The sequence below is a fragment of the Schistocerca piceifrons genome, chromosome 8, assembly GCF_021461385.2.
Source record: "Schistocerca piceifrons isolate TAMUIC-IGC-003096 chromosome 8, iqSchPice1.1, whole genome shotgun sequence".
Lineage (NCBI taxonomy): Eukaryota > Metazoa > Arthropoda > Insecta > Orthoptera > Acrididae > Schistocerca > Schistocerca piceifrons.
Window position 1 is genome coordinate 221,868,700 of NC_060145.1, and position 23,517 is coordinate 221,892,216.

The window sequence follows — 23,517 nt, forward strand, 5'->3', positions numbered from 1 at the left end:
TCATGCAGCTGATCTTTTTTTCCATTCGATCTTTCTCTCACAACTAGCAGTATCGTTTCTCTGTTTTACCAATAAGTTTCTGTGGTTGCTTCCCCTCAGAATCTCCCAACAAGACATTTCCTTTTGACGGATGGAGCTGTAGTTCTGGAATTGTTCACCTTTGCTTCAGTTAGTTTCTGCAATATCAAGGCTAGTTTTTTTACTTCCGATATGCTTAATCGAATATCATCTCTCCAAATGTAAGAATATGTTCTTCCAATTCATTTTCAACTTAGCTCGAAAACACTTTAGTGCAGTCAAATATTTTTATATGACCGTTCGTTCGCATTTTTGTTTTTATTTTCGGCATGCTTCTTAATTGCCGGCACATTTTATGTTGTGCACATTCATTTAAGCCACGATCCGCATTTAGATATACTGTCAAGAGGTAATTGAAATTCATCTATGCCTCACTTTCCATAACGCCTTTCCATTGCCTTACTCTAATACAAAATAATTATTTAATTATTAAGTTAGGCAGAAGAACGCATTAGAAAATTCACCACATCATTTCTACACATTATGTTGCACTAATACTGCTAAACTATTATTGAAAATTTCCTTTAGGAGCAAGTTTCTTAAACTGTAACGGTACAACACTTATGGTGCTTCACTATAGGCAACGACGTCATTTTCTCTCTGTCATTTTTCTCTAAGCGAACCACAACGAGTGCAAATCCACGACTCTATTAAAACTGGGGTTATTGCAGGTATATTCAGAAATAAATAAAACAGTATGTTAGCATATTCACAAATAAATAAAGCGGTAAAATGATTGTCTACAGTGTGATCCGTGATGATGTTACAAACTTTCATGGATGACGGAAAGGGTAAGTGTCGCAATTTAAGGTAATGGACCCTGGTCATGAAACGATCGAGTAGGAAGTTACAAGCGAAATTGTTTTGACACATCCGAGAGTGGACCTCTTCTACTACAGTCTCTTAGATTTCCAAATTTTGGGAAGTGGTAGTATGTACCAAAACAATAAAAACTGTTCTGTAAACATGGGTTCTAAAATCCATACGTTATGACCTACGGGCACTTGTTCATCTTTGCTACTCTGAAGCACGTCTCTTCTACTGAGCAAGTGCCCGTAGCTCTTAAGATATGCGTTTTAGAGCCCATGTTTACTGGACGATTTTTCTTGTTTTGGTCCATAGCACATCCCCCCAACTTGTAGTAGAACAGTGCTATTTTCAGAGGTACCACAAAGATTTTAGTTCATAACTTTCGACTCGGTCGTTTCTGGACAATTTTTCCTCACCTTAAATTAATACATTTACCCTTCTTCTTCATCTCTGAAAGTTTGTAACGCCATGATGAAGTCACCCTGCAGATGTATGTATTGGTAATAGTGTAAGCTGGAGAACCGCCAGTAGCTAAAAAGAAACTGAGATATGAAATTGCCTTGACAACTGGATATACAAAGACTCCAGCCAGTTGACTGCAGAATGTGTTGCGTTTGCAATGTGTTTCCAGGAACCCATCAATTTTCTTTTTGGTCGGTCGTGCAAAATGTGTTCCAATGTTTGCTCTGATGTTCTGCAGCCACAAGACGTGGTTCGTGTCCTCCCGTATTCTAATACATTTTTTATAAAACGTCTTTGCGTTTTAGGTACTTTTTAATTATGTAATAGAAGTATCTTCTGCAATGCACCATGTTATTTACGTATGAAATTGCTCTCTCTCAGTAGTGAGTGTCTTCGATTTTGTGACTTCAGTCTGATTAAAAAATGAAGAGTAAATGCAATCTCTGGCCCTGTCTGTCACAAATATTTGGTTGTTTTATCTGAATGTACTGCGATTTGCGAACGTGTGCTTAGGCACAGCATAGTTTAAATTGCTGCAAGTGAAATATTTATGACACAAAGGAATTATAGACATTGACTGCGAGCGGGCATTGATTTAAATGAAGGGCGAAATTTGAAAATTTGTGCCGGACCAGGATTCGAACCCTGGTCTCCTGCTTACTAGACAGATGCGCTGTCCACTGCGCCATCTCTTTTTTTTTTAATCTCATTTTGTTCGTGTTTGTTCGTTGTGTCTGCTCGGGGCGGACGTCGCAAGACACCCGTTTAAGTTCGTTGCTGATCAGTTAACTCAGTTTTTTTATTACAGAGGACTGCTACCCTCTGACCGAACACTCTGAGCTACCGTGCCGGCTGCCATCCGGACACAGTGGTCACCACGACCCCAGCACGCCTGCCGCCAGTTCCAAATCCTCATCCTACCCACATGTTGCTAATTTAGTGACCCTCGCCCCATATCCCCATTACTCGCGGCATTTCGCTGATTCCCGTAAGACTTCGTGCCTGATGTGCATTCGCTCTGAACAGATCGTTGGCAGTCCTTGCCTCAATTTAATGGCATTTATATTCTTGCTTCTCAGAAATATCTGGCTATTTATTTACAAATATGTCGTGATTTCCTTGGGTACGGTTGGGCAGGAACGTTACAGCACCCTCATCCTTATTGTTAAATGTCGGTCTGATGTCACAAGAGAACGTTCATGTTCGACGTTTTAGTCGGTTTTACAAGTTGAAGGTCTCCCTTGGCGATGTTCGTCTTCAGACTATTATCAGCCTTCCAAAAAATGATTTCTGCCAGAGAAAAAACTTGTGCTATTGATGTGAAATGTTCCCCATAGGCTTGTTTCAACTTTTCAAAGGTCACACTCGCGGATTCCGTAAGCTTAACAGAAAACTTGACTGCATAAAGATGCTCCAAGTTCCGTTATTCCATTTTAGTAACACTCAACAAAACACAACTTAATTAATGGCGCTCTCAAAGAAAACGTGATGGCTGTACGGGAGGTTGAATCTCGGGCTGAGCACCTGGAAGGGATGAACACACAGGTCTACACAAGTAGAACAACACGGTTTTGCCAGATCGCTCGCAATGTAGCCAGTCCCCCATTATATTCTCACACACGTCATACATTCGTACTCATTCCTCTTCGTCTACTAATAAAACGGTAACGAGTAAAATGAAAGGAGAGAGAGAGAGCGGGGGGGGGGGGGGGGGGGGGAATAAGTAACAACACCACATGACAGATTGAAGTATGTAGTATGACGCTACATTTTTATAGGTTGACGAAGAAACCAAGAAATAATTAAATTAGCGAAATGGACTTTGGGGAATATATTTGTCTAGGTAACGTATTTAAATGATTAACATTGTAAGCGAAATTTCAGGAAGATCTGCGGCGGATAGGCACTTGGTGCAGGGAGTGGCAATTGACCCTTAACATAGACAAATGTAATGTATTGTGGATACATAGAAAGAAGGATCCTATATTGTATGATTATATGATAGCGGAAAAAACACTGGTAGCAGTTACTTCTGTAAAATATCTGAGAGTACGCGTGCAGAACGATTTGAAGTGGAATGATCGTATAAAATTAATTGTTGGTAAGGCGGGTGCCAGGTTGAGACATTGGGAGAGTCCCTAGAAAATGTAGTGCATCAACAAAGGAGGTGGCCTACAAAACACTCGTTCGACCTATACTTGAGTATTGCCCATCAGTGTGGGATCCGTACCAGGTCGGGTTGACAGAGGAGATAGAGAAGATCCAAAGAAGAGCGGCGCGTTTCGTCACAGGGTTATTTGGTAAGCGTGATAGCGTTACGGAGATGTTTAGCAAACTCAGGTGGCAGACTCTGCAAGAGAGGCGCTCTGCATCGCGGTGTAGCTTGCTGTCCAGGTTTCGATAGGGTGCGTTTATGGAAGAGGTATCGAATATATTGCTTCCCCCTACTTACAACTCCCGAGGAGATCACGAATGTAAAATTAGAGAGATTCGAGCGCGCACGGAGGCTTTCCGGCAGTCGTTCTTCCCGCGAACCATACGCGTCTGCAACAGGGAAGGGAGGTAATGACAGTGGCAAGTAAAGTGCCCTCTGCCACACACTGTTGGCTGGCTTGCGGAGTATAAATGTAGATGTAAGATCACTGGTTAACGTAAGCTCGAGGTAAGCCGTTGCACTGTGAAATGGTGGTCCATTAATAATCGGTGTAACCACCAGAACGTTGAATGCAAATGTGCATGCATTGTGTTGTACAGTTGCCGGATTTCATTTTTTGGGATGGAATCCTACGCCTATTGCACCTGGTCGGTCAATACGGGGTCGGTTAATTATGATTGCGGATGACACTGCAGTCGTCGTCCAGAGATCTCCCACATGTACTTGACTGGAGACAGATCTGGTGATCGAGCAGGCCAAGGTAACATGTTCACACTGTGTAGAGAACATTGGGTTACAACACCAGGACATGGACGAGTGTTGTCCTGTTGGAAAACACCCCCTAAATGTTTCCATAATGAAATTTTCACTCTACAGCGGAGTGTGTGCTTATATGAAACTTCCTGGCAGATTAAAACTGTGTGCCGGACCGAGACTCGAACTCGAGACCTTTGCCTTTCTCGGGCAAGTGGTCTACCGACTGAGCTAACCAAGCACGACTCACGCCCCGTCCTCACAGTTTTAATTCCGCCAGTACCTCGTCTCCTACCTTCCAAACTTCACAGAAGCTCTCCTGCGAACCTGCAGAACTAGCACTTCTAGAAGAAAGGAGTTGGTATAGCACTTGCCCGCGAAAGGCAAAGGTCCCGAGTTCGAGTCTCGGTCCGGCACACAGTTTTAATCTGCCAGGAAGTTACACCATCTAAAATGTTGTTTACGAATAGCAGTGCAAGGGTGCAACAGATCGAATCATCAAACTTACTTACAGTTTTGGTGTCACGGTATGGGGGACGAGAGTGGTCCTGCTGTTATATGAAAATGCACCAGATGCCATAACTACAGGTGTGGGTCCTGTGAGTCGAGCACGCAGGCCGGTTGATTGTAGGCTCTCAACTGGCCTCCTTCTAACCAACACACGGCCATCACTGGCACCGAGAGAGAACTATCCTTCATCAGAAAACACACAACAGACCTCCATCCTGTCCTTCAAAGAGCTCTCGTTTGACACCACTGAAGTGGCTAGTGGCGGTAGTCTGGGGCGGTGGAATATACGCTGCAGGGAGTCTGGCTCGCAGCTGCCTTTGAGGTAACCGATTTGTAACAGTTCTTTGTGTTACTGTGGTGCAAACTGCCGTTCGAATTGCTGCTGCAGATGTAGTACGATGCGCCAGAGCCATATGACGAACACGGCGGTCTTTCCTCTCGATGTGGCCGGCCGGTGCCCGGTCTTCTTGCGACCGTACATTCTCGTGACCACCACTTTCAGCAATCATGTACATTGGCTACGTTCTTGCCAAGTCGTTCTGCAATATGGCAGAAGGAATATCCAGCTTCTCGTAGCCGTATTACGTGACCTCGTTCAAACTGGTGAGGGGTTGATAGTGGCGTCTTTGTCGCCTTAAAGGCGTCCTTGACTCACGTCAACTCGCTAAGTCCAATCTCAAAGGTAACTAACGCTCATGACCATTACAGCATGTATTTACACTACTGGCCATTAAAATTGCTACACCACGAAGATGACGTGCTACAGACGGGAAATTTAACCGACAGGAATAAGATGCTGTGATATGCAAATGATTAGCTTTTCAGAGCATTCACACAAGGCTGGCGCCGGTGGCGACACCTACAACGTGCTGACATGAGGAAAGTTTCCAACCGATTTCTCATACACAAACAGCAGTTGACCGGCGTTGCCTGGTGAAACGTTCTTGTGATGCCTCGTGTAAGGAGGAGAAATGCGTACCATCATGTTTCCGACTATGGTAAATGTCGGATTGTAACCTATCGCGATTGCGGATTATCGTATCGCGACATTGATGCTCGCGTCGGTCGAGATCCAATGACTGTTAGCAGAATATGCAATCAGTGGGTTCAGGAGGGTAACAGGAACGCCGTGCTGGACCCCAACGGCCTCGTATCACTAGCAGTGGAGATGACATGCATCTTATCTGCATGGCTGTACCGGATCGTGCAGCCACGTCGCGATTCCCGGGTCAACAGATGGGGACGTCTGCAAGACAACAACCATCTGCACGAACAGTTCGACGACGTTTGCAGCAGCATGGACTATCAGCTCGGAGACCATGGTTGCGGTTACCCTTGACGCTGCATCATAGACAGGAGCGCCTGCGATGGTGCACTCAACGACGAACCTGGGTGCACGAATGGCAAAACGTCATTTTTTCGGATGAATCCAGGCCCTGTTTACAACATCATGATGGTCGCATCCGTGTTTGGTGACATCGCGGTGAACGCACGTTGGAAGGGTGTATTCGTCATCGCCGTACTGGCGTATCACCCGGCGTGATGGTATGAGGTGCCATTGGTTACACATCTCGTTCACCTCTTGTTCGCATTGACGGCACTTTGAACAGTGGACGTTACATTTCAGATGAGTTACGACCCGTGGCTCTACCCTTCACTCGATCCCTGCGAAACCCTACATTTCAGCAGGATAATGCACGACCGCATGTTGCAGGTCCTGTACGGGCCTTTCTAGATACAGTAAATGTTCGACTGCTGCCCTGGCCAGCACATTCTCCAGATCTCTCACCAATCGAAAAAGTCTGGTCAATGGTGGCCGAGCAAGTGGCTCGTCACAATACGCCAGTCACTACCCTTGATGAACTGTGGTATCATGTTGAAGCTGCATGGTCAGCTGTACCTGTACACGCCATCCAAGCTCTGTTTGACTCAATGCCCAGGCGTATCAAGGCCGTTATTACGGCCAGAGATGGTTGTTCTGGGTACTGATTTCTCAGGATCTATTCACCCAAATTGTGTGAAAATGTAATCACATGTCAGTTCCAGTATAATATATTTGTCATCTGCATTTCTTCTTGGTGCAGCAATTTTAATGGGCAGTAGCGTAAAGTAACCCTGCTTTGCATCCCCATAGTGGGGCTAGTAGTGCCATTCTGATACGACCGACACAAAACGTCAATAGACATCACGTTTCAGATGTGGAAACGCGCCTACCGACTTTCGTTTATGTCGCACAACTCCTTGTTTGTGTGGCATTTTTTTTCGGCAGTGTACAAAGAGTTTAAGTGATCTAACCACCGTCGGTTGCCGTGGTTACCTCTGTGGGTGTGACGGCAGTGCCGCGGGCGGAAGTGAGTGTAGTGGCGGCGTGCTGTGCAGGATGTGAGCAGAAGACTGAAGCTGGACCAGTACCGGCACCCGCACCGGCGGAAAGAGGGCGCCGCGGCGCCGGGCCGGCCGCCGGCCTACTCGTCGCTGGCGCAGCCGTCGCCCTCTCCCTCCTCTTCGTACTGCTCGTCCCCGGCTCCCTCGCCGGTGGGCAAGCAGGCGGCCGTCTCCCTGTCCTCCGGCATCTCCAGCGGCAGCAGCGTCAGCACCAGCAGCGGGGGCAGCGCCAAGTCCCAGCAGAGGGTGGAATCGGCCAGAGTCTCCCCTCAGCAGCAGCAGCAGGTCTTCAAGCGGCTCGAGGCGCCCGCCGTGGTCGCCAGGTTTAACCTGCTGCAGAGGACCGACGGCGATGGAGTCACGCACCTAGAAGTGTCCAGGGGTAAGTACATGTCTCAGACCTATTCTACATCTACATCCATACCCCGCAAGCCACCTCACGGTGTGTGGCGGAGGGTACCTTCAGTACCTATATCGGTTCCCCCTTCTATTCCAGTCTCGTATTGTTCGTGGAAAGAAAGAGTGTCGGTGTGCCTGTGTGTGGGCTCTAATCTCTCTGATTTTATCCTCATGGTCTCTTCGCGAGATATTCGTAGGAGGGAGCAATATACTGCTTGACTCCTCGGTGAAGGTATGTTCTCGAAACTTCAACGAAAGCCCGTACCGAGCTACTGAGCGTCTCTCCTGCAGAGTCTTCCACTGGAGTTTATCTGTCATCTCCGTAATGCTTTCGCGATTACCAAATGATCCTGTAACGAAGCGCGCTGCTCTCCGTTGGGTCTTCTTTATCTCTTCTATCAACCCTATCTGGTACGGATCCCACACTGGTGAGCAGTATTCAAGCAGTGGGCGAACAAGTGTACTGTAACCTACTCCTTTTGTTTTCGGATTGCATTTCCTTAGGATTCTTCCAATGTATCTCAGTCCGGCATCTGCTTTACCGACGTTCAACTTTATATGATCATCCAATTTTAAATCACTCCTAATGCCTACTCCCAGATAATTTATGGAATTAACTGCTTCCAGTTGCTGACCTGCTATATTGTAGCTAAATGATAAAGGATCTTTCTTTCTATGTATTCGCAGCACATTACACTTGTCTACATTGAGATTCAATTGCCATTCCCTGCACCATGCGTCAATTCGTTGCAGATCCTCCTGCATTTGAGTACAATTTTCCATTGTTACGACCTCTCGATATACTACAGCATCTTCCGCAAAAAGCCTCAGTGAACTTCCGATGTTATCCACAAGGTCATTTATATATAGGGTGGTCAGAAAATGTGTGAAATGCTTGTAGGGATGTTACAGGGCAGGTTGTACTGAGGCATAAATGTTAAGAAAAAAATTCGATACGTTGCTCCGTTTCCGAGTTATTTAGCACAGAATTTAGCCAGTCGGGGCGTCACGCGCTCACACTCAAGCGGCCTCACAGGGGCGGTGTTGCCCAAGGAGTGCTTTGTCTCGTTAGTTGAAACTTGAATTTACGCGCGCGACGCTCCGATCGGCTAAATTCAATGCTAAATAACTCGGAAACGGAGCAACGTATCGAATTTTTTTCTTAACATTTTCTCAGTACAACCTGCCCTGCAACACCCCTACAAGCGTTTCAGACATTTGCTGACCACACTGTATGTTGTGAATAGCAACGGTCCTACGACCCTCCCCTGCGGCACACCTGAAATCACTCTTACTTCGGAAGACTTCTCTCCATTGAGAATGACATGCTGCGTTCTTTTATCTAGGAACTCTTCAGTCCAATCACACAATTGGTCTGATAGTCCATATGCTCTTACTTTGTTCATTAAACGACTGTGGGGAACTGTATCGAACTATTCGTACCATGCATCCAGTTTTCCAGTCACCGCTCATGATTCAGTGTTCCTCCCCATAGTATGGTATGTCCATCTTCAAATAATCGGCAGACGCCAGCAGTTACTAATTTTTTTATGAATGAATCCATCAGCTATATTTAAAGGGCTTGCTTTATTTGCTATAGCTCTTGAGGCCGCTCTGTGCTGGCACTTTCAATTCCATAAGCAGGGGGCAAGGAATTCATTATCACGGATGTCGATATGAGTCTGTCCTCTATCGAGATGTACACTGTCTGCTCAAAAGTCTCCCGACACCGCTATGTAATGCGGACTGACCAGGAGATGTCACGACAGGTGGATCCACCAGTATAAAAGGAGTCCGAAAGACTCATCATCAGCTGAAATGGGTAGTCTCTGTTGTCAGTAGAGAAATGATAACAGCTGGATAGGTCGTCAAGACAGGCAATACTGCGAATGTGTACTGGTCATTGGGTGTCATTTGAGTAACAAATCTATCAGGCACGTTTCACCCCTTCTAAAGCTGCCGAAGTCGATTTTTTGACGTAATACTGAAGTGGAAACGTAAAAGAACAACCACAGCTGAACCAAGACCAGGCAGGACTCACATACTGACGGCGAGGGACCGTCGAGCATTGAGAAAGTGGTTGTAAAAAGTCGCATGAAATCAGCAGAAGGAATCACCCTTGAGTTCCAAAGCATTGTGTACTGCTTACAATAGAGGAACAGATGAAAAACGAACTGTCACTGGCTGTAGCACGATTAAAAACTAATCTAAACTCCTCCGGAACAGGCCATGAACTCCCATAGGTACTTACCGGCCGCCATGCCATCCTCAGCCAACAGGCGTCACTGGATGCGGATATGGAGGGGCATGTGGTCACTGGTCTCCCGGCTCTCCCGGCCGTATGTCAGTTTCCGAGACCGGAGCCGCTACTTCCCAATCAAGTAGCTCCTCAATTTGCCTCAAAAGGGTTGAGTGCACCCCGTTTGCCAACAGCACTCGGAAGACCGGATAGTCACCCATCCAAGTGCTAGCCCAGCCCGACAGCGCTTAACTTCGGTGATCTGACGGGAACCTCTGTTACCAGTGTGGCAAGGCACGATTAATTACTCCAAATTACTCTTCCCAATCATCCACTGCCCAGTGGTGTCGCTTATTACAGTGCCCCAAGCTTGGACTAGCACTGATTACTCTTCAGAAATTGGTCGACCATTGTACCGGACTATTTTTAAGTTCCTGAGTTCTGCTAGTTGGACTGCTGCTAGCACTTTGGAACTCGCCGTTCACACCTCCCGCTAATTCCACGCAATTTTTGTAACCTACTACCAAAATGTTCTACGCTGCCTGCGGTCTGCCTAGCGTTGGTTTAGCTGTCATTGTATCTTTGCGCTTCCACTACACAATCACACCACCAACGGGTGACTTGTGCAGCCTTAGAGACATTGAAATGTTCCCACTGGACAATCGAAATGTCCTCGCAGGTGACATCGAATGACAGGTCCACTGTCAAGCTCTCCTGCTCGGTCTTTTCTGCTGTTAACACTTCTGCATCAACAGCACAATACTCCCGGCCTGCCTCTCGTGACGTGCGGGGTCAGTTTCGCATACTTAACGGTGTCTCGCTGTATTTGATCAGATAGTGTATAAAGAGTTCGGCCATGTGACCTCTTTTATGTATGAAACTCCACAGTCCTTATAACCTCTCATGATGTCTAGTGTTGGAAGACGAAACATTAGGCAGAGAAATATGCCGAGCACCACGGCCTAAAGCTCATAAAATAAAAATCATCAATGATGCACATACCGGTGGTGGAAGTCCGCATTGTATGATGCCTCCACTCTCCTATCCAAGCTCACAGCTACTATACTGTAAATCTTGCGATAGCTCATGGTGTCTGAAATCAGTTATTTGGTTGTTTATCATCTAAAACCGCTCCAACAGATTTCTAGGAAAAGGTTCTCTCCACCATGTGATTACCGTTAACGACAGAAATACTGTTTATTTCGAAAGTGGTGACATGTAAACAGCTGTCAGCACTGTGAGTCCTCTCCGCAGACACGCCGCTGCAGCAGTCGCAGCCGGCCCCCGGCCGCGGCGGCCCGTCGACGGCCAGCGGTCCGTCCAGCATCATCAGCCTGAGCACGCCGGAAGCGCCTGCGCCGCCCCCCGCCGCCCCCGCCACCTCCGGCAAACAACGGCCCATCCTGGTGTTGGGCCCGCGCTCCGACCAGCTGGAGGCGGCAGAGTTGCGCAAAGTGTGGAGCCCCCGGCCGCCACCCAGCCCCCCGCCGCCCCCGCAGCGGCCCGAGCGCCGCCGCTTCGCGCGCAAGAGCCACAAGGCGCCCGCGCCGCCCCCGCCACCGTCGCCGTCTGCGCAGCAGCAGCACCCAACCTCAGGCGGCTCCAAGGGGGATCGCAACAAGGTGAGCAGTCTGAGTCTAGTCTTATTCCTTCACATCCTGATAATGTGATACGAGCCAATACGTGAGTTATAACGTGTTCCGGTATTCATTTCGCTTCATTTACTTGCTAATGGTCTAAACATGACTTCGGTACTGAACTTTACTTCGATGAAAATACCGCATTCGATACGATATTACAGTGCCCGTCTTGTTCAATGCATTCATCTCCGAAAGAACATAGTATCGTACTTCCGGACAAAACAGGCACTGCAATATCGTATGTATCCGCTTGTATTGGGCAAACGACTTTCAATTAAAATGCTTCCCCTGTACGGGAATGGATATGCATGCCCCAGCATGCATACCGAATGTGTTCCAAAACGGCACGCATATAAACAGGATACTCCGATGCTCATATTTCGGGTTCTGTCGGCGACACAAAGGTAGGATCAGTTGTTTTGGATAGACTTTCGGTTAGAGCGCATGTGTATGCCGAACAGAAGGATCGCTTTAGTGTCACTAGCCGAATGTTCAAATGCGTGTGAAATCTTATGGGAATTAACTGCTAAGGTCATCAGTCCCTAAGCTTACACACTACTTAACCTAAATTATCCTAAGTACAAACACACACACCCATGCCCGAGGGAGGACTCGAACCTCCGCCGGGATCAGCCATACAATCCATGACTGCAGCGCCTAGACCGCTCGGCTAATCCCACGCGGCGTGTCATTAGCCAACAGTACAGCATCCAGATATGAATATTACAAACTTCCTTATACTTAGGCAAATGGAGCAGACCGGTTGATCATTTTTGTATTTAACGTGGTGTACGATTGCCTTGATGGAACTTATGGAGGCAGCATTAGTTCATGGGCGGTTCCTCAGAACACCCCCCAAAAAGATTTTTTACTATATTTCCGGCATCAATACCGGACCAAAAATGGTTCAAATGGCTCTGAGTGATATGGGACTTAACATCCCAGCTCATCAGTCCCCTAGAACTTAGAACTACTTAAGCCGAACTAACCTAAGGACATCACACACATCCATTTCCGAGGCAAGATTCGAAGCTGCGACCGTAGCAGTTGCGCGATTCTGGACTGAAGCGCCTAGAACCGTTCGACCACAACGGCCGGCAACAGCGGACCAAAACACAACCGAGGATTCGAAGGCGTCTATGAACAGCAAATGGCTGTCATTTTTACCATATATTCGTATGATCCCAATCTCGAACAATTTTGAAAATTTTCTTTATATCTCTATCCGTGTAAAATACTCATGATCAGAATTGCCCTACTTGTACACGTAAAATTCGCACGTAAAATGGGTTGTGAGGCGAAACTGTCGTTTATAAAGTGCCGTACCACGGATAAATGTGCTGTAAAACGTCTCCGATATTATTGGTAACCCCGTGTTACAGTACAAAAGCACAAGCAACAACTTTTTGCACATAAAATCTGGTCTGAGATGTAAAACTAATTTTGCGTTATTTCAGATTGACGTAAGTAAACTATCTAAACTTTACTGACCAATGCATTTCTTTTCACATTAGCTACATGTCCTGCTGCAACGTGGAAAAGAAACGAATTAGAGAGAAAATGCTCCTATCGGAGCACAAAAAATATGGATATGTCCCTACCTCATTCTACCTTCCTCATCACATTTAAAAATGTTTCCAAAAATTTTGACATACGAACATAGTCACGATTTTTTACGCTAAGGGAGAAGGAAACATTGGCAGTGACTAGGAAAAGGAAGAAATGCTGGAAGATGGTAGTAGTTGTGTTATAGAAAGAGCGAAGGAGACAACGGCAGTGTGAGAGAAATAGAGGAACGGAGCAGCAATGGAACTCAGTTGACTGTGACAGAACAGTGCCAGGAGAATAAGAGAAAAGTGAAGGAGACAGTGCCTGAGCGGGAGAGGTAGCATAAAAAGAAAACGGGAGTGAATGAGAGCCAGCGATAATGAGAGACAGAGTGTATGACAGTGACAACGAGGAAGAGAGAGGCATAGACAGTGAGAAGAGGCAGCAGCAGCAGGGGGAAGGAATGAGAAATTAGCAGCAAGGGACAACAAGAGGGAGACTGCAGAAGTAGGATAGAACAAAGAGGATTGTGCAGACAGTGACAGTTAGAGAGACACTAAAAGATAATGACAATGAGCTGGACTGAATGCGTGAGAGAGCTTTTTTGAATAAATAGGAACATACTGGTATTTTTTGTGCTCCGATAGGAGCATTTTTCCGCTGGTATACATAATGGACTTACGAGTGCATGATGTAGATGCATGCTTCACGACATATGCACATTTTCGTCTGACCCTGAAGAGTGCTCGAACAGCCTAATGGTAAATGGCCGCTCACAGTAAGCGGGAAATCCGGGTTCGAGTCCCGGTCCAGTATAAATATTCATTGTCGTCATGCCATCGTCCAGCTTATGCTTGTCGATATTCGCAAGTACGAGTACATTTCAAAAATTGCATTGAAGACGCCCATACAGATGGTTGGTTGTTTGGGGAAGGAGACCAGACAGCGAGTTCATCGGTCTCATCGGATTAAGGAAGGACGGGGAAGGAAGTCGGCCTTGCCCTTTCACAGGAACCATCCTGGCATTTGCCTGGAGCGATTTAGGGAAATCACGGAAAACCTAGATCGGGATGGCCGGACGCGGGATTGAACCGTAATCTCCCGAATGCGAGTCCAGTGTGCTGACCACTGCGCCACCTCGTTCGGTGCCCAGACAGAATTCAGACATGTAAACAGCGAAGGAAACCTGTATGTCTAAAAGCCGTAAATTCAACTAAATACCTAGTTATTACAATTACGAACAACTTAAAGTGGAAAGAACACATAGAAAATGTTGTGGGGAAGGCTAACCAAAGGCTGCGTTTTATTGGCAGGACGCTTAGAAAAATGTAACAGACCTACTAAGGAGACTGCCTACACTACGCTTGTCCGTCATCTTTTAGAATACTGCTGCGCGGTGTGGGATACTTACCAGATAGGACTGACGGAGTACGTCGAAAAGTTCAAAGAAAGGCAGCACGTTTTGTATTATAGCGAAATATGGGAGAGAGTGTCACAGAAATGGTACAGGATTTGGTTTGGGAATCATTAAAAGAAGGGCATTTTTCGTTGCGACGGAATCTTCTCACGACATTCCAATCACCAACTTTCTCCTCCGAATGCGAAAATATTTTGTTGACACCGAACTACATAGGGAGGAACGATCACCACGATAAAATAAGGGAAATCAGAGCTCGTACGGAAAGATGTAGCTGTTCATTATTTCCGCGTGCTATACGAGATTGGAATAATAGAGAATTGTGAAGGTGGTTCTATGAACCCTCTGCCAGGCACTTAAATGTGATTTGCACAGTATCCATGTAGATGTAGATGTAGATAATTTAGAACACACACTACCTGACACAAAAACTGAGAAGTATTTTCGGTCCAGGTCTTTGTGAATGGAATTCCGAGAAAACTCACTGCCTGACACAAAAACTGAGAAGTATTATCGGTCCAGGTCTTTTTGAATGGCGAATATCGAGAAGATCAGCTCTCTGAGAAGTCAGTAAGAGAAATTAAAAGTGTACGAGTGTAATATTTAAGCTGACAGTATTTGCGAATAACTTTATTTTAAAGCCGTCGCAGCGTTCACAGAAGACGCTCTGTCTATTAAATCGTTCTTCCGCAAGCCTGTTACGCTAACAGACAGAAGATCTGCCCTAGCAGTTCCTCGCGGCGACGGCCCCGTAATCTGGCTGCGGGGGCAGTCGTTAGCCACAGCGCGTGGAGCGGGGCCCGCCTTCCCGGCGGAGGAGAAAGTCTTTTCATTAATACGAGAGCTGCGGCCCTCCGTAGCACTGAGGCGCGGACGAAACGGCGGTGGAGCCACAGGACCGTCCAACGGACGTTGTGTCATAGTGGCCAGTCTCGTCGACTGTCGCCAGTTCGCTTTCGAATGGAAATTGTCCTTTCGCTGCCTTCAGCTACCGTTCTTACCTCACCGCTCCAAAGTCGGTCGGAGCAGACGTAATTCCTCTACAATCTAAGCAAAACTTGTTAAAGCAATACAGTTGCATGAAACCTCACGCTCCAGCTATATTATCTTTTACCAAACGAGACAAAATAAAGATAAATTGCCTCAACCTCACTTATGGAATTTTTGCGGGAACTTTCACTACTCCCAAAATTTATCAGTTATACCCTCCTTATCACTATATTGTATCTCCCCTCCCCCATCCTTGAGATTCCTGACATGCTGTCACGCGTATATCAGCATATCCCATTTTCCTTTCGTCTAAGATCACTCTAAAGTCTACACCCTCTTCTGGAGTAACTTTTTTTAACCCCTTCCTTCTCGCTGACTGTAGGATAATCCCTGAGTTGTACTTCTTCTACCAGTAGTAGGCTACACCAAGTGTCCCTTCCTTAAGGCTCCAATCCTCCCTGTTCTATCTGAATAATCCAAAAATCTCGCAATTTAAAAAAAAAAATGTTCAAATGTGTGTGAAATCTTATGGGACTGAACTGCTAAGGTTATCAGTCCCTAAGTTTACACACTACTTAACCTAAATTACCTTAAGGACAAACACACACACCGATGCCCGAGGGAGGACTCGAACCTCCGCCGGGACCAGCCGCACAGTCCACGACTGCAGCGCCTTAGACCGCTCGGCTACGCAATTTACACATCCCGACTACAATACACAATCACATAAACTCTTTTCATAACATCCTCTTCAACACCCTTCTCATTCAGATGTTATACCATACAAAACCAGGAACATTCCCCAACCTCATCGTCTTGGTCATCACTGAGCGAAAAAAAAACAACACCATCATCTTGTCATGCGTTCTATCATCACAAAAATTTACTGTGTATGTCTTTTATTTGTCAACCGAAGGCCTAAGAAAAGTAACCTGGCTGCTGCCGGCTTGCCTGCAAAAGGGGCCATGTAAATAACGAATATATATACAAAAAAAGCGACTACCGCTTTTAAGGCTACCTCACGGTAAGCAGAAAACCACCCCATGACTCCCATTCAAGAAATTTTTCCCTCTTACACAAATATTTCCTCTTGCGAGATGAAAACTATTTCGGAACTTTTGTCCTTTCAATTTAAATACGATCTCGTTTCCTAACTTTCATTAATAGCGCAGAAACCAACACATTGACAACAGCTATTATCTTCAACAAAGAAGTTTATCATCAGAAAATGGATAAAAGTAGAGTCGTACGTCAATGTGGCTGAGTAACCGAACTGAAATCGTTTCTTTAAGTCGAGTCTTTTTGGTTAACTTAATCACACGTGTTGCTATACACTGGAAGTACCACAGATCTGAGGATGCTCGCGTATGACGAACGGAGCTATTCAATAAATCAAATAACATGCGATCTACCGAGTTTCTATCTATATACTTATATGTAGAACTATCAACAGCATAAATGATTAATACAATAAAGGCAGGGTCACACTAAAAGGTTGTCTTGTAGTGCTTCTGCCAGTGGCATGTTACTTGTTGATGTAAGAAAGGTTTGCCCATTTTTTCTGCATGTGTTGCTCAAAACACTCAGATGCATTCGTCTGCGTATCTCGTAGCGACGTTGCACAATATTATACTTCGATTCAAAGTACACTAGTCAACATAATTAAAGGGCCACTTTTTCAAAACTCAGTAATTGTTCCCATTACGATGTAGAAATTTGGCGCAAAGGTGCCTACAACCTTCCTCTTTAATGAAATTACAATGAAATCCAGACCATTTTAGCTGCTTACAGGCGTTGATAAATATAAACGAGGACGGTTGAAAATGTGTGCCCCGACCGGGACTCGAACCCGGGATCTACAAATGTAGTGTGTGGCCAACAAGTTGGAAATGTGGGTCTCACAGGCAGCGTGCCTTGGATAATTCACTACACTCGCACTACCCTCTCTGTCCTCGATGGTTCAGTCGGATAGAGTGTCTGCCATGTAAGCAAGAGATCCCGGGTTCGACGCCCGGTCAGTGTACACATTTTCACCTGTCCCGTGCAGGAAAAGACCAAAGCTCGAAAGTTCACCTGAACTCTGCTGTGGGTTATCGATGTGGCATTGGCACAAAATTGCTCCATACTTCTGCCCAACGCCACCGTGAAAGAGTCACACGATGGGAAGATCGACACATTCCCTCTTGCCCACATTTCACCCCTTTTTTTTGGTGCCTCTGTGACGGAGTTCAGAACAGCAAGTTGAAATCACGTGGTTTTCTTATGGATAGCCGAGAAAAACGTTTCAGAGACACGACCGCTCAGAATCGATGATAAGAGGACTCAGGACATGGTAAAAAGGCGTCGGTGAAACCGCCCCTTCCCCTGGGGCGTTTGCTTACACACATTGCGCGGTCAGAAACAGCAGTTTGGAGTGATGTGCAACAGAATGACGTTGTCCACAATCCTTGACATTGCTGACACCTCCCGGAGGGTTCAATTTTTTACGAAGGGCATCTTAGGGCTGTAATCAAATTGAGAGTGAGCTGACAGCTTTGGAGTTTAACGCGACTGCAATTTTTGCTCTGGTATACATGGTGAAACCACTAGGGACCTTTCAAACTCATTCGATGAAATTTAAACGTGATTCGAAGCAGCGAAGAGCTTTCGGGGTGTTTCAACTCCTGGTTCTCGCACTTTGTGGTGTGCTCATATGGCGGGTTGTAACATTGACATATCCATTAAAAAATCGGCAAAGGTTCTTTCTGTGGCTCCCCAAGTTTGGTAACACCCTTGGCGCCACTGACGCACCTTTCTTGAGCATTTAAAAAATGTACCTATACGGAGACAACTCTTGACAGATTCTTAGGTGCCTGTGGGCAGACAATCCCTTCGATATCCTACAGCTATGTAGCGCTACACTGCTGTTGTAGCGTCTGCTCGTGGGCATGCAGAATCTGAAGATTGCCGAAAGGGATGCGTGTCATGTCGGCATCCAGGAATCAGTGAATGGTTGTTTCTGCACGGGAACATTTTTAAAGTGCCCAACAAATGTCCACGGGTTGCACCAAGTGTGGTGTGTATCTGGAGAGTCTTAGAGGGTCCCCTCTGCCTTCCCCCCCCCCCCCCGCCCCCATGCATGTCACGTGTCAATATCGCCCCCCCCCACCCACCCACCCACCCTCCACCCCCACCCCCATGATCACGCGACATGACTGCGCAAACAAGAGAGCTGAAAAAAAAACCTAAACACACTTCGTTGCTTCGGATCGTGTTCAAATTTCGTCAAATTGTTTTGGACATTCGGTAGTGGTTTCTACCTGCATATCAGAGCAAAGATTGCGGCAGCGCTGAATTCCAAAGGAGTCAACTCACTTTCAATTGGGTTACAACACCACAGCGTCCTTAGAGTAGAGTTGAATCGTCCGGTGGATTTCAGCAATGTCAAAGATTGTCAGCAACGTCATTATGTTGCACATCACTCCAAATTGCTGTTTTCGACCACGAAATGTGTGCAAATGAACGCCCCAAGGGGTTTTATCGACGCCCTTTATGCCTCCTCCTAGGGCTTTTCGTGTCGATTCTGAGCGGTGCTGTGTCTGAAATATTTTCCTCGACCACACATAGCAAAACTGCGTGATTACAACGCTGAGTGTCGCCGCTATAAACTTCATCGCACGGCCGTCAATACAGGGTGAATAATGGCCAGGAGTGGGTGTGACGACCTTCCTATCAGGTGACACGTCCAGAATGGCATTGGGCAGAAGTGTGGTGAAATTTGATGCAAACTTGACATCATTAACCCACCTTACACCTCCGACCTTTTTCACATATGTCAACACCTTGCTGTTTGAAGTGTCACTGAGCCTGTGGGTGATGTTGCAGGGCGCCGCTCTTTTTCGCGATCACAGAGGATGGCTGTAGACGTGTAACTAGAGTTCTTAAACTGCAGTAGGCTACCGTAGACTATCATCAATAATCGTAGTCCACAGCAGTATTCCTTGTACCCAGGATCAGATAAAATCGTAACTGCATTACCTGTACGTTAAGTGAGTTGCATACCTATTGGGCGTTACGTCATTTTTATCGCTTTGTATGCTATGCGATCAGTGTCCTACTGGATTCCCCCTAGAAACTGGAGGCGGGTCTCAAAAGTGACTCAGGATATATAAAGGGCAGTGTAACGTACGGAACTTTTTCTTCTACATAGTTATTCTGCTGCCTGTTACTTAAATACAAACGGTATTTATGGAATAGCTGAAATCGCCGATGTCTAATTCAGGTTTTATCCAAAAATTGTTGACTTGTAATGTGAAATAGAGGGATATTATAGTATAAATTAAAAGAGAACACAGATTTATCACTTCGCACTAGAAAATAAAATATCCTCAAAAAAAAACCGTAGTATCCTCAATAGAAGTAAAACAAAAGAGGTGAACAATAAAATCTCATATAGATCATGATGTAAAACGTACAATTGGATCATGATATATATATATACATATGAGTGTGTCATGATGAGAAATAATTCTATCTATATATTTATAGACATATTGAAGCGATGTTTGAGATTTTTTGTTCACCTCTTTTGTCTTACTTTTTTGAGGATACTGCGGTTTTTGTTTTTTGTTTTTGAAGGTATTGCATTTTCTAGTGCTAAGTGATAAATCTGTGTTCATTTTTAATTTATACCATAATATCCCTTGGTTCCACATTACAAATCATCGAAGATTTCAATTATACCATAAATACTGTTTATATTTAGGAGAATAACTATGTAGAAGAAACGTTCCGTAGGTTACACTGCCCTGTATATATCCTGCGTCAGTTTTTAGATCGTTCACAGCCTTCAATTTCTCGGGGAATACAGTGGGACACTGATCGTATATGCATACAAAGCGATAAAAATGAGATAACGCCCAATAGGTAAGCAACTCAATTAACATACAGGTAATGCAGTTACGATCTTATCTGACCGAGGCTACAAGTACACCTTCCATGCATACATACACTCATATATATGAAGGTATTGCATTTTCTAGTGCTAAGTGATAAATCTGTGTTTATCTTTAATTTAAACCATAATATCCCTTGGTTCCACATTACAAATCATCGAAAATTTCAATTATACCATAAATACTGTTTATATTTAGGAGAATAACTATGTAGAAGAAAAAGTTCCGTAGGTTACACTGCCCTGTATATATCCTGTGTCAGTTTTTAGATCGTTCACAGCCTCCAGTTTCTCTGTGAATCCAGTGGGCCACTGATCGTATGTGCATACAAAGCGATAAAAATGAGACAACGCCCAATAGGTATGCAACTCAATCAACATACAGGTAATGCAGTTACGATCTTACCTGATCGAGGCTACAAGTACACCTTCCATGCATACATACACTCATATACAGGGTGAGTCACCTAACATTACCGCTGGATATATTTCGTAAACCACATCAAATACTGACGAATCGATTCCACAGACCGAACGTGAGGAGAGGGGCTAGTGTAACTGGTTAATACAAACCATAAAAAAATGCACTGAAGTATGTTTTTTAACACAAACCTACGTTTTTTTTAAATGGAACCCCGTTAGTTTTGTTAGCACATCTGAACATATAAACAAATACGTAATCAGTGCCGTTTGTTGCATTGTAAAATGTTAATTACATCCGGAGACATTGTAACCTAAAGTTGACGCTTGAGTACCACTCCTCCGCTGTTCGATCGTGTGTATCGGAGAGCACCGAATTGCGTAGGGATCCAAAGGGAACGGTGATAGACCTTAGGTACAGAAGAGACTGGAACAGCACATTACGTCCACATGCTAACACATTTTTATTGGTCTTTTTCACTGACGCACACGTACATTACCATGAGGGGTGAGGTACACGTACACACGTAGTTTCCGTTTTCAATTACGGAGTGGAATAGAGTGTATCCCGACATGTCAGGCCAATAGATGTTCAATGTGGTGGCCATCATTTTCTGCACACAATTGCAATCTCTGGCGTACACGCCGCAGTACATCTGGTGTAATGTCGCCGCAGGCTGCCACAATGCGTTGTTTCATATCCTCTGGGGTTGTAGGCACATCAAGGTACACATTCTCCTTTAACGTACCCCACAGAAAGAAGTCCAGAGGTGTAAGATCAGGAGAACGGGCTGGCCAATTTATGCGTCCTCCACGTCCTATGAAACGCCCGTCGAACATCCTGTCATGGGTCAGCCTAGTGTTAATTGCGGAATGTGCAGGTGCACCATCATGCTGATACCACATACGTCGACGCGTTTCCAGTGGGACATTTTCGAGCAACGTTGGCAGATCATTCTGTAGAAACGCGATGTGTGTTGCAGCTGTTTGGGCCCCTGCAATGAAGTGAGGACCAATGAGGTGGTCGCCAATGACTCCGCACCATACATTTACAGTCCACGGTCGCTGTCGCTCTACCTGTCTGAGCCAGCGAGGATTGTCCACGGACCAGTAATGCATGTTCCGTAGATTCACTGCCCCGTGGTTTGTGAAACCCGCTTCATCGGTAAACAGGTAGAACTGCAACGCATTCTCTGTTGATGCCCATTGACAGAATTGCACTCGATGATTGAAGTCATCACCATGTAATTGCTGATGTAGCGACACATGAAACAGGTGAAAGCGGTGACGATGCAGTATGCGCATGACACTACTTTGACTCAGTCCACCGGCTCTCGCAATGTCCCGTGTACTCATGTGTGGGTTCATGGCAACAGCAGCTAACACAACAACTGCACCCGCTTCTCCTGTGACGGGCCTGTTACAGACCCGTTTGCGTGCTACGACCATACCTGTTGCATACAGTTGGCGGTAGATGTTTTGCAATGTGCGGCACGTTGGATGCTCTCTGTCCGGGTACCGTTCTGCATACACACTGCAGGCTTCAGCTGCATTTCGTCGACACTCGCCTTAGATGAGTATCATCTCCACCTTTTCAGAGTTCGAATACACCATGGTCACAGTTCCTACAACACTACACTATCACAGACGTCTGGTAACACGGTGTACTACAGTTGGTCTGCGTGCGGAGACGAATGCAGAATAACAATAGCAGCAAGCGCTACATGCGGACACTGCGACAGCTAGACCAAACCACAACAGTGCACTACAGCCACACTCGTAAACACGGTCTTCATCGTAAACATGTCCCTGCAGATGCTGCTCGCCGACCGTGGCCCGTGTTTGTAACAACACGCAACTGAACGTCGGAGGTTTCAAGCGTCAACTTTAAGTTACAATATCTCCGGATGTAATTAACATTTTACAATGCAACAAACGGCACTGATTACGTATTTGTTTATATGTTCATATGTGCTAACAAAACTAATGTGGTTCCATTTAAAAAACGTAGGTTTGTGTTAAAAAACATACTTCTGTGCATTTTTGTATGGTTTGTATTAAACAACTACACTAGCCCCTCTCCTCACGTTCGGTCTGTGGAATCGGTTCCTCATTATTTGATGTGGTTTACGAAATATATCCAGCGGTAACGTTAGGTGACTCACCCTGTGTGCGTGAAAGCTGTACTTTCATCAAAAGCAATTGCTGTGATTACATAAAACGCAGAACTGATGCAATTTATATTTTGCAAGGGCATAAAATACACAGTGGACTAATAATGAACGATGTGTGTTTCCAATAATATGCAAAACAAAGAAACAAACAAACAAAACACAAAGCGAAGTCATTGACTTTCAGTTTCTCTCTCACACACTGATTTGTTTCTCTTCCCCTACCAATGCTACCAACACTCCCGGAAATCCTACCATTTACTAAATCATTTATGTAGTGTTCTAAAACTACCGAAACATAGTTCTGGTAAACGCAACTATACATGTAGCCGAATTTCACACTTCCGCGTCGGACTGGCGGAGTTTCAAAAACGTGACCCTTCAGTTTTTGAAATCGTACGACACGTAAGAGCAGAAGTGTTCCAGTATCGGTTGTACAGTGGAGGGAGCGCCAGCTGACCGTCTCGCGACGTGACTTCTTAAGTAATAGAACCCAGTGCGTTGTCCTCGATGTTGAGTGTTCATCGGAGGTGAGGTTATCATCTGGAGTGCCCCAGGGAAGTGTGGTAGGTCTACTGTTGTTTTCTATCTACATAAATGATCTTTT

The 23,517-nt window shown here is 45.5% G+C and overlaps 1 protein-coding gene across 1 annotated transcript in view; it reads left to right on the top strand.

The window, feature by feature from the left end:
* LOC124712223 (atrophin-1-like) overlaps positions 1–23,517 on the top strand; it is a 391,525-nt gene that overhangs the window by 363,380 nt on the left and 4,628 nt on the right. Inside the window, exons 3-4 of the mRNA XM_047242517.1 lie at positions 7,148–7,535; positions 11,046–11,413. Of these exons, the coding sequence (XP_047098473.1) occupies positions 7,148–7,535; positions 11,046–11,413 (756 nt within the window). The remainder of the gene's footprint in view (positions 1–7,147; positions 7,536–11,045; positions 11,414–23,517) is intronic.